At 49.5% G+C, this 13180-nt stretch overlaps 1 protein-coding gene across 1 annotated transcript; it reads right to left on the bottom strand.

Moving 5' to 3' along the window:
• Positions 1-317: 317 nt before the first annotated feature.
• Positions 318-3327, bottom strand: SSTR1 (somatostatin receptor 1). The gene has a single exon (XM_048853976.2). The coding sequence runs from the start codon at positions 2977-2979 to the stop codon at positions 1765-1767; it is 1215 nt and encodes a 404-aa protein (XP_048709933.1). The 5' UTR covers positions 2980-3327; the 3' UTR covers positions 318-1764.
• Between the last annotated feature and the right edge of the window lie 9853 nt (positions 3328-13180).

The following is a 13180-nucleotide window of genomic DNA, read 5'->3' as shown; positions in this document are numbered from 1 at the left end:
ATCACTCTCCTTACAGTGTGTATGATAACACCCATTTTTTCATGTTCTGTATGTATATAAATCGCCTCACTGTATTTTCCACTGAATGCATCCGATGAAGTGAGCTGTGGCTCAGGAAAGCTTATGCTCAAATAAATTGGTTAGTCTCTAGGGGCCACAAGTACTCCTTTTCTTTTTGCCAATACAGACTAACACAGCTACTACTCTGAAACCTTTTAAAATGCACTCCCTTGTATGAGGCCGCCAAGACTTCAGTACATAGAGTAATGAATTGCTTCCAAGAGAACGTTTTCACGACACAGTAACAAAAAAGAAAATACTGAAATCAAACAATATATTAAGCGCACACATAAAGACAATCAAAATCAAACATATATTGAAGCACCGAGAAGGTAGATTACACTGCTGATACAGGAAACCCCTTTCAGTTTAGGAGCGATGCAAAGTGGGGCTAGGTAATATCTATTATTGAACAGACAGGTGTATGTTTCTGATAAGTATTTTAAAGCCTGATGAAGGATCCGCAATAAACTTTCCTTATTCTATGTGGTTCGAACTGCAAAAGCAGCCACACCGACTGTCCTTCACAGCTTGCGTCTCTTTTATTCCCTGGAGGGTTGTTTCACGTTGAGCGTAACACTCACAGGACAATAGCTTCACACTCTAGTGCCCCCTTTAAACTTTATTATTTGCACACCTCCCCGTCCAATACCCTGCTCCATGCGAGTCACGGGGCGGTGTATATCTCTGTGTTATCAGCAGCCTGCTGGGCAGCTCTGAGATAATGAAATAATGGCGTTTCTTTCTTAGGAGGCGTTTTCGTTTCCATTTCCATAGGGACTGACGTTTCCCCTTGAGTGCCACTGAATGCCAAATCTCAATGGAACTCAATTCTAGTGGTTTGCGTCCCCCAACTACCCCCCCCCCCCCGCGCCCCGTTATCTTTTCACATTCTTACCCGAGAGAAAGAGAGCACTGGAGTTCTGTCCTACTTGCAATATGACTTCATGAGCTTGCCTGCCCCTTTTAGAGGAGCTTTTCTCTCCCTTGTGGGGGATGAAGGCTTGTCTGCTCTTTCTCTGCAGCTGAGGGAAAGGGACCTTTCCTAGTTCTACTCTGAACAGAAATCCTGTCTCCCTTTCCGGTCAGTGTTGGTTTCAGCTAGGAGGGGTTGAGTTAAACTGTGGCGTAGAAACTGAGCGATTTCCTAGCTTTTGACAGAACATCCCCTTGTGTTTTAAGGCTGCCAAGGGGCAAAGTCTGCCGTCAACAGTGTACCTTCCAAAGGGGAGGAACAATTAGACACCAAGCAACACGACCCTGAAAAGAGCAGCACATCGATGTGCCACCACAATGGCAAGTGAACCAAAGGGAAGGGGGGTGGGGGTGGGGGAGTCGGAGACGAGCACAAAAAGAAACAGAGAAAGTCAACAGGAGACCTCACTGACCCACACACGCGCTGATCACACACAACGGGGAGGAAGCAACAGACTGAGGAACCTAAAGTCCATCTGAGGGGCGCTTAGTTAATAATTGACTAGGGGCGTAGTAGCATGAACAAACACAACGCAATTGAAATACTGAGGGGGTGGTGTGAAGGGCAGGCGGCCAGGGAACACTTTGTTGTTCCTTTTCGTGCCCAACTCTGTTGTTTCCAAACAGAATAATAACCCCCCTCCCCGCACTCCACCCGCCCGCAGTCCCCGGCTGCCCTGCGCCTGGGGGGCGTAGGGGGGGTGGGGTGGGAGGCTGCTGCGCGCTTCCTCAGAGAGTGGTAATCCTGGAGGTGCAAGTGCCGTTCCTGTACATGCTCCCCGACTCCAAGTTGTCGGGGGGAAAGTCCTCCACGCTGTAAGCCCTGCTCTTCAGGGCGGTGGCGTAGTAATCGACGGGCTCCTCCGTGGCGTTGTCCATCCAGCTGAGGCACAAGAGCCGCTGGAAGGACCTCTTGAAGTTGTCCGAGAGGAAGCCGTAGAGGATGGGGTTGGCGCAGCTGTTGGCGTAGCCCAGGATGACGGAGAGCTGGCTGATGGTGGCGTCGTCCTGCTCCACGAAGACGTTGACCAGCTGCACGATGTAGAAGGGCATCCAGCAGATGACGAAGACCATCACCACCATCATGACCATGAGGGTGATCTTCCGCTCGGAGCGCTTGCGCTGCTGCCAGCCGGCCTTGAGCGCCACCATGCGCATCTTGGCGATGATGAGGATGTAGCAGAGGCAGATGGCCACCACGGGCAGCAGGAAGCCCATCAGGAAGGTGTAGACCACGAAGACCACCAGCCACCGCTGGGTGGGCTCGGGCATGAGCATGTTGCAGGCCACCGTGCCGTCGCTGTTGGGCGCCGTGCTGGAGAAGATGATGATGGGCAGGATGATGAGGATGGAGAGCACCCAGACGCCCAGGTTGACCATCTTGGCCACGCTGGGCCGGCGGTAGCGGGCCGCCTTGATGGGGTGCACCACGGCGATGTAGCGGTCCACGCTGAGCACCGTCAGGCAGTAGATGCTGGTGAACATGTTGATGGCGTCCACGCTGAGCACCAGGCGGCAGAGCAGCGAGCCGAAGGGCCAGTGGCGCAGCAGGGTGGAGGTGACCAGGAAGGGCACGCTGAGCATCAGCAGCTCGTCGGCGATGGCCAGGTTGAGGATGTAGATGTTGGTGGCCGTCTTCATCTTGGCGTAGCGCAGGATCACGTAGATGACCATGGAGTTGCCGCACAGCCCCACCAGGCACACCACGGAGTAGATGAAGGAGATGAGGATGGCGCTGCCCTGCGAGTCGCTCAGGGTGCCGTTCGGGGCGCCGGAGGAGTTCCTGCCGCCCGCCTCCATGCCCCCCGCCGCTGCCTGCCCCAGGACCCCGCCGGCGCTGCCGCTGCTACAGCAGCTCCCTCCGCTCGCGCCGCCGCTGCTGCCGCTGCCGCTGCCGCCACCTGCACCGCCCGGGAGCCTGGGGCAGGTGCCATTGGGGAGCATCCTCAGCCCAGCCCTCCCCGCCCGCGGGCTCACAGCGGCCGGCGCTGGGCGCCCGCCCGGCTCGGCACCCTGGCGGAGCCGCAGCGTTGTCTCCCGCCCGAGGCTGGCATGAGGAGGGAGGAGGCTGCCGCCGCCGCCGAGCCGAGCGGCGTTAATTGCCGCTCTCCGGCTGGTGAATGATTAATAGGCAGCGGCGCGTCAGCAGCGACGAGAAGGAGGAGGGGAAACCCCCCCACCAGGAGGCGACGCAGGTGGGTGTCCTTCCCGCCGGCCCCGAGCGCTCGGCGGAGCGTCAGGAGTCAGCCCCCTCCCCGGCCCCGCATTGCTCAGCTCCCGCCCGCGGCCACCTGCCTGGCAGCCGCCGCCGGCCGTCCCGGCGTGCACCGGCCGCTCCCGAGGCCGCTCTGGCACCAGCCCGGCTCGTAGGCGCACAGAGACCGCCCCCCACCCCCCCGCAGCCAGGAGCCAGCCTCAGCTCCCCGCCACAGCCCATCCTGTGGCGACACACAGTGCCACCGCCACGGACACACACCACACACACACACACCCTGCCCCTGGGCACAGCACCACAAAACACGCCCTGCCCCTACACACAGTGACACCACACACACACACTCTGCCCCTGGGCACAGCACCACAAAACACGCCCTGCCCCTACACACAGTGACACCACACACACACACTCTGCCCCTGGGCACAGCACCACAAAACACGCCCTGCCCCTACACACAGTGACACCACACACACACACACACCCTGCCCCTGGGCACAGCACCACAAAACACGCCCTGCCCCTACACACAGTGACACCACACACACACACACACCCTGCCCCTGGGCACAGCACCACAAAACACGCCCTGCCCCTACACACAGTGACACCACACACACACACCCTGCCCCTGGGCACAGCACCACAAAACACGCCCTGCCCCTACACACAGTGACACCACACACACACACACACCCTGCCCCTGGGCACAGCACCACAAAACACGCCCTGCCCCTACGCACAGTGCCACCACACACACACACACACACACCCTGTCCCCAGGCACAGCACCACAAAACACACCCTGCCCCTACACACAGTGACACCGCCACACACACACACACCCTGCCCCTGGGCACAGCACCAGAAAACACACCCTGCTCCTACACACAGTGCCACCGCCACACACACACACACACCCTGTCCCCAGGCACAGCACCACAAAACACACCCTGCCCCTACGCACAGTGCCACCACACACACACACACACACACCCTGTCCCCAGGCACAGCACCACAAAACACACCCTGCCCCTACACACAGTGACACCGCCCTGCCCCTACACACAGTGACACCACACACACACCCTGTCCCCAGGCACAGCACCACAAAACACACCCTGCCCCTACACACAGTGACACCACACACACACACACACACCCTGTCCCCAGGCACAGCACCACAAAACACACCCTGCCCCTACACACAGTGACACCGCCACACACACACACACCCTGCCCCTGGGCACAGCACCAGAAAACACACCCTGCCCCTACACACAGTGTCACTGCCACACACACACACACCCTGTCCCCAGGCACAGCACCACAAAACACACCCTGCCCCTACACACAGTGCCACCACACACACACACCCCCTGTCCCCAGGCACAGCACCACAAAACACACCCTGCCCCTACACACAGTGACACCGCCACACATACACACACCCTGTCCCCAGGCACAGCACCACAAAACACACCCTGCCCCTACACACAGTGACACCGCCACACACACACACACCCTGTTCCCAGGCACAGCACCACAAAACACACCCTGCCCCTACACACAGTGTCACTGCCACACACACACACACCCTGTCCCCAGGCACAGCACCACAAAACACACCCTGCCCCTACACACAGTGTCACTGCCACACACACACACACCCTGCCCCTGGGCACAGCACCACAAAACACGCCCTGCCCCTACACACAGTGACACCACACACACACACACACCCTGCCCCTGGGCACAGCACCACAAAACACGCCCTGCCCCTACACACAGTGACACCACACACACACACACACCCTGCCCCTGGGCACAGCACCACGAAACACACCCTGCCCCTACACACAGTGACACCACACACACACACACCCTGCCCCTGGGCACAGCACCACAAAACACACCCTGCCCCTACACACAGTGACACCGCCACAAACACACGCCCCCTGCCCCTGGGCACAGCACCGCAGTACACACCCTGCCCCTACACACAGTGTCACCGTCACTCACACACACACCCTGTCCCCAGGCACAGCACTGCCATACACGCCCTGCCCCTACACACAGTGCCACCGCCACACACACACACACCCTGCCCCTGGGCACAGCACCACAAAACACACCCTGCCCCTACACACAGTGACACCACACACACACACACATACCCTGTCCCCAGGCACAGCACCACAAAACACACCCTGCCCCTACACACAGTGACACCACACACACACACACACCCTGCCCCTGGGCACAGCACCACAAAGCACACCCTGCCCCTACACACAGTGTCACTGCCACACACACACACACCCTGTCCCCAGGCACAGCACCACAAAACACACCCTGCCCCTACACACAGTGCCACCACACACACACACACACACCCTGTCCCCAGGCACAGCACCACAAAACACACCCTGCCCCTACACACAGTGACACCGCCACACACACACACACACACATCCTGTCCCCAGGCACAGCACCGCCGTACACTCCCTGCCCCTACACACAGTGCCACTGCCACACACACCCTGCCTCTAGACACAGCACCACCGTACACACCCTGCCTGCCCCCTCACACAGTGCAACCAACACCTCCACACACACACACCTTACCTCAAAGCACAGCGCCTCGATACACATTCTGCCTGCCCCTAGGCACAGTGCCACCACACACACACACACTGTCTCCACATAGCAACACCAGCACCTCCACACACACACACACATCTGGCCCTACACACTGCACCACCTCCACACACCTACCTTGCCTCTACACACAGTGCCACCAGCACATCCACACACACCCTTCCCTTACACACAGCACCACCATCACACACGCACACCCTGCCCCTACATGTAGCACCTCTACTACATGCCAACACATACCCATTCTATTACCTGTACACACACACACACACACACATGCCCCAGTATACATCACCAGCTACCCTTTCTATCACCACTAGACATGACACAACACCACTACACATACACATCATTACATACCCACTACACAAACACACACAACCTACCACAACTACACAAACACACACCATTTACCAACCATTCTATTGACACCTCACATACCACCACATACCCTCCATACTACCACTACACACACATTGCCACCACTTACATAGACACACATAGATTACTGCCACCTACCAGAACCACCTCAGAGATGCAAACACAATACTCATCACCACACAAATGCACACCCCCACACTACCATCTACCTTCCTTGCATGCATATTATCAGCACCTACCTATTCCAACACACAAACTATGTTTATACACGTTCAGTCACTCCAACAAACACACCACCACCACAATGAACTCCAGTACATACACATCATCATCGTCTGCCCTCTCCAACACGCACACACACACACACACACACTACTCTGGCAAGCATTTTCCTTTCATAACTGAGAAGTAGTTCATAGTGATTTTATATATATATATATATATATAACGATGCTATGGTAAAAATCTCTTTCTGTTGGACAACAATGTTGTCTCTAATTGTACATGATTTCTGCATGTGCACCATAGTCTCTGTGACTATTGGGAATTGTGTGGGTTTATTTTCTTCATTTTGATTTCTGTTCCAATACAATAATGAATTTAGTGAGCAGGATTTGCAAATGATCTTAATATTCATAGGCTATTGCTGTACATGAGCGTTTTAGCTTAATGCTGCAACATTTGTGGACGTCATTTGATGGTTTAACAGAGACTTATTCTTTTCCATTTGGATTTTGGAGATCATATATTATTTGGGACAACATGTTGGCATTGGGACACCTAGATTACCAGGAAAGAGGTTCATATTTGTACAACATTCTTCAAAATCATTACTCACAATGTACTGAATGGCACTGTTCAAAAATCTAGTATTATATAAGTTCAACTGAAGAAGTGATTTGCATTAAAATCTGTTCCGGGAGAACACAAACCAATTTTCCATCACTGATAAGCACTGGGGTTTGAGTAAATAATTGCAAGCCCATCAAAAAGAACATCTGGTTGCTTGAGACCATTTAGTCTATTAGAAATCTATCATTCATATATCATCCAGTTTTTCATTTAAATGAGAACTTATTTTTGCACACAGGAGCATCTATTTATTATGAGGTATTGGTTAAGGGGTTTCTTTCTTTCTTATTGTTATAAGGTGGTATATGACAATATTTTGAATATAAATGTTAGCTCTTTTTGATTGAAAATGGCAGTAAAGAGGATCAGCTCTGAAGCTGCTGCTGCAATAATAAAACTGCCATCACCACCATGTTTTCACAGCATGTTCCTCTATCCTCCGACCCCCCCCCCAAAAGACACTCTTACACCTAGAAGTTTCCTTCATATTTCATGAGAACTTTCTCTTTCACCTAATGCTTCCTTTTGCACAACTTCCTTCTGCACCTCATGAAACACTGAACCAGTCTATATGATGTGAAAGAGAATGTTTTTGAAACTGTTCATATATCCTATTAGCCACTTTTAAAATCTGAAATGATTGATGAGCAGCATTGAATGATGTTAATGGAAGCACTTCCTTTGATTTCAGTGTGTTTTGGATCAGGCCCTAAAAGAGGCCCTGACTTCAGTGGGTTTACGCCATGGGATGAAATTGGCCCATTCTGTTCAATTTCTGTAATTTAATTCCTTACAATTCTAACAGTTGGCCTGATCCTTCGTCCAGTGGGAGTTTTGCCTCTGACTTCCATGGAAATAGGTGTGGGCATAGTATGATCTATTTTCAAATGCAATAATTTGAAATATATTATCTCTAAATTGTAACTCCTGCAAGGATGCTAATTCCATTAAACTTCCTGTGCATTACCGGGTCTCAATGCATGCCCAGGAAAATTAAATGCTGGAGTAGTCATACTTGTGGTTGACTTGTGGCCATGTTTCTCATTTCTGAAGCCTCTATTGTTACTTTCAGGGTAGCACTGAAAGTACTAGGAAACAATCAATCAAACAAAAACAAGTACCTTGTACTGAGTTGCTTAATTAATTGAAACAAAGGTACTTTTCTAAACTGCTTAAAAAATAGGGTCTGATTCACTGCTCATCTCAGTTTTACCTTGGTGTATCTATTGGCTTCAGTGGAACTATTCCAGATTTACATTGATATGAGCAAGAGGAAAATGAAGGCCATAAATCTCTCCCCGATACATGATTATTTTAACACATGTTGTTCATATGTGTAGCTGTAAATTGCATAAGCAGTACATCATATAGTGTCAATAAAATGACTACAGTAATTAGTATGATTGCATTGAAAACTTTATTTTTCAGATTTGTACAACAAACAATATTGAAATGAGAGAATTTCCAGTTTTCAGATTATGGTTCTTGGAACCAGCAATACATTTATGTTGGAAAATATTTGTAATATTGAATCATCCAGTCTTTTTACATCAGTGTTCTGTGTAATAAAATTCTCCTTCATTTTTAGGCTATTAGAGAATGCATTTCAGCCAATATTTTCAAAAATAATTAGTGTTCTTAGGTACCCAATTTGAGATACCTTCAAGTTGCCTGATTTTTCAGAGGGTGGATGCTCAGCACTTTCAAAACTCAGGCCCCTTTAAGGTATCTCAGGGCATCCAAAAATGAGGGTACCCACATTACTAATCACTTTTGAAAATCTTGGCTATAATGTCTTGTGTTGTAGCTATAATTTACCTGCAGTGTATATTTTGAATGAAAGCATGTGAGAGAATTTTATAGTATTTTAGAAACATGCCTTCTCCCTACAATTTAAACTGTGCCTACAGTTATTCAATTTAAAGGATGTTGCAGTCCTTATTCTAGAAAATATCATACAGCCTAATTTAAATGCATTGTTTTCAGTGGTCTGGGGATCAGGTTTGAGTTCAAAAGTACCTATTGAACTCAGTGAGAATTTTGACTGAATAAAAAAAGGCTGCAAAACTAGGCCCTAGACAAGAATCTGTTTTTTCTTATATATAAAGGTCCCAATTCAGCTCATTTTTATGACATGAGTAGTTGCATTGCTGGGACTACTCATGTGAACAAGATTTCACCCAAAATGCAGGGTCTAATCCTGCTTGTATGAAAGTCTAAGGACCAGATCCACAAAGGTGTTAAAATGCTGAGCATTGTGATGCCTAACTTTTAGGTGCCTAGAAATTCACAGGAACCCCACTGTGATCCACAAAGCTTGGGTTAGGTGCCTAGACTCCCTACAGAATGAATCGAGAGAGATAAGTGCCTAAGAATGCAATCCACAAAGCCAGCATGCTAGACAGGGAGCCACCTAAACTAGCCAGTGGGGGATGCTGATGAGAAGGGTGTGTGCTGAACCCCTCCCATGTCTTGAGATATGTGCCTAAGTCTGGGCTGCAGGGAGGCATCTGTCACAGGTTGCTCCCCTCCCCCACCCCGGGGTGCCACCTGATGTACTGGGGTACCACTGAGCCCGCCTGTTCCACCAGCCTGGGCTCCCTTACACTGTCCTGCTGGGTCAGGCCCTCAAGCATCCTCCAGCACACACACACAGGTAGGGACACACCCAGCTGCAGAAAGACACTGACACTGAAATCAGCTCTGCATGGGAAGACTCAGCTAGGGAATTGCCCAGCACTCAAGTGCACATCCCCTCAGGGGGTGCAATCCCAAAATTATATCATATTTCGCTGCACAGTGTAAGCTTATTGAAATTCACCTTCTCCCTCAATATGGAGGAAGATATGCACAGCTTTACCCCGTCCCAGTTATGAGTTGCACAAACTGGTTTTAGAAAAAACAAAAACAAGTTTATTAACTACAAAAGGTAGATTTTAACTGATTATAAAGGATCGCAAACAGATCAAAGCAGATTACCCAGCAAATAAAACAAAAACCACAATGTAAGCTTAAGACACTAAAGAAACTGGTTACAAGTATCAGAGTAACAGCCGTGTTAGTCTGTATTCGCAAAAAGAAAAGGAGTACTTGTGGCACCTTAGAGACTAACCAATTTATTTGAGCATGAGCTTTCGTGAGCTACAGCTCACTTCATCGGATGCATACGTGGAAACTGCAGAAGACATTATATACACACAGAGACCATGAAACAATACCTCCTCCCGCCCCACTGTCCTGCTGGTAATAGCTTATCTAAAGTGATCATCAAGTTGGGCCATTTCCAGCACAAATCCAGGTTTTCTCACCCTCCGCCCCCCCCCCCCCCCCCACAAACTCACTCTCCTGCTGGTAATAGCCCATCCAAAGTGACCACTCTCCCTACAATGTGCATGCTAATCAAGGTGGGCCATTTCCTGCACAAATCCAGGTTCTCTCACTCCCTCACCCCCCTCCAAAAACCACACACACAAACTCACTCTCTTGCTGGTAATAGCCCATCCAAAGTGACCACTCTCCCTACAATGTGCATGCTAATCAAGGTGGGCCATTTCCAGCACAAATCCAGGTTTTCTTGTGCTGGAAATGGCCCAACCTGATGATCACTTTAGATAAGCTATTACCATCAGGACAGTGGGGTGGGAGGAGGTATTGTTTCATATTCTCTGTGTGTATATAAAGTCTGCTGCAGTTTCCACGGTATGCATCCGATGAAGTGAGCTGTAGCTCACGAAAGCTCATGCTCAAATAAATTGGTTAGTCTCTAAGGTGCCACAAGTACTCCTTTTCTTTTTACATAGTCAATATTCCTAACATAAAATACAGAAATGAAACATACATACAAATAGGATAATCATATTCAGCAAATCATAACCTTTCCAATGATATTTCACAAGACCCATCTTGCATAAAACACATCTTAGTTATGCCATATTCATATCATAACAATATCTCTATGAAGAATATGTGGTGTAGCATCACTGCATCTGTCTCTGCTTAGAGCTCCACTAATGGGAACTCATCTCCTGGAGTCAGGCAGTTTTGGTGCCTACGTAGTTTTTGTAGGGATGAGGTGCCTGCCTTCCTTCCTCCATAATGGCTAGAGGAGGAGCAGCCTCCTGTATTGCAACTTAGCCTCAGAAAAAGAACGACTTTGCAGCCTGATGTTTGGGGGACCCTCCTGAGAAGTGGGAAGCCCAGGGTCCAATCACTCTCTATTTATTCATAGTGGGACAGCTTCAACAGGAGAGACTGAGGGCACCCCCACATCAGCATATCCCATAGCTAAGTGATTAAAGCATGCCTTGGGCAGCAGGAGATCCCTCTTCAAATCCTTTCTCCCTATCAGGCAGACTGGGGAATTGAACTTGGGTCCCCTACATCCCAGGTAAATGCACTAAACACTGGGCTGAAAGTTACAAGATGGGCACTGCTACCACCTCCTCTGGTGCCAGCAGTGAATGAGGCAGGGGATTACAGGAAGCGAAAGAATGGGCACATAGTTAAGACAGTTAAATGCTGCTCTGGAGTAACTCAATTCTATACCTGCCTCTGCCACAGAGTCCCTATGTGGTGCTATCCAAGTCACTCAAACTAAACTTTTCACAGCTGAGTCACTAATTGTGTGTTCCTCATTTTCTGGATGCCCAACTTGATATCTTGGGGTCTGATTTGTAGAAGTGCTGAGAAAACTCAGCTGCATCTAAAGTCTATAGGAATTGTGCTTTGAATATACAAAGTACCATCTGATGAAAAAAACAGGTTGTAGTTATCTGACATTGGGCACCCAAAATTAGTAGAGCTTTTGACCTCAAGCTCTGTGCTTCAGTTCTCCAACTGTAAAATGGTAATGATACCACCCTCTTACCCCACAAGAAGTTAAACTAATTAATGTTTGTGAAGAACTCAGATATTATAATGATGAGCACCACAGGGGAATTTATAATTCTGCCTTCAGTGCAGGGTTTGAATCGTGTGCAGTAAATAAGGCATAGGGCCACACAGTCTCATTGAAATGATGGTGACAACTCATAGTGTAAGTTATAACTAAATGTAAGGCCCTCAGTGAGGAACAGAGATGGATACAGTAGGAATGGGAAATAAATGGGGATGAATTAGGGAGTCTGGTTGGGAAATGATGGCTGCAATCGGATTAAGTGTGGGACGTAGCTATGCGAGGGATAGCTGTACTGGGAGCTGTAAGGGAAGCAGACTGGGAACTCCATAATGGGGAGGAATAGTAACTGTGCAGAGAGCAGGGAGGGGGCTAGAGTGGATGAGGGCACCCGTCCTGGAGAAAGAGTTATTACTACAGAGAGTATGGAGAAGGGTTAGAAGCAGACCTCAAAGCACAGGAAAACTAGCTGCAGTATCAGTGAGGAGGTGGAGAAGTGGAGCACAGAGGGGTGAATTTCTAGGGAAATGATAGCAGCAGTGGTTGAGAACTTGGCACCAGAGACTGGAGTCACTGTAGCCAGAAAGAATAGGTCAGGAATTGAGTGTGTGCAGTGGAAAGGTACAGAGGACAGAGAATGAAATCAGGTTGTCTGTCTAAGGGAGGGATTGCTGAAACTGTAGGAAAAAATAAGGGATACAGGATTTCCATTTTGCATTATTGTTTCTGTGTAGAGAATGAGAAATGCCCAGCTGTAAAAGTTCCTGAACCTGGAGCTCCTGAAGCTGAATATGTGGGGGTATCTTATTCCTTCTTTTTGCAGATTTTGTGTTCTGTGGCCTGTCTTCAGGATCCAGAAAATGAGAGAAGCCAGTTTATTAGATGGTGTGGTGTGCAGTTTTTTGTCTGTGTTCAACTGCCTGCCAGCAAATATTTGTTATGTTCACAGGGGTGCTGGAACAATTTGTTTGGTGGAGGTGCTGAGAGCCATTGAACCAAACTGTAAATCCTGCATATGATGGAAACCACTTCAAGCACTCCTAGTTCCAGCCCCTATGTACATTCACTTTTCTCTTTTCCTCTTCAAGGAAGGTTCGCAATCCCATCTCACTAGCATGAATTTTCTGTTGGGCATGGGGTAA

Source organism: Caretta caretta, chromosome 6, assembly GCF_965140235.1.
Source record: "Caretta caretta isolate rCarCar2 chromosome 6, rCarCar1.hap1, whole genome shotgun sequence".
NCBI lineage: Eukaryota > Metazoa > Chordata > Testudines > Cheloniidae > Caretta > Caretta caretta.
The sequence above is the reverse complement of the archived record's forward strand: the minus strand, read 5'-3'. Positions and strand labels throughout refer to the sequence as shown.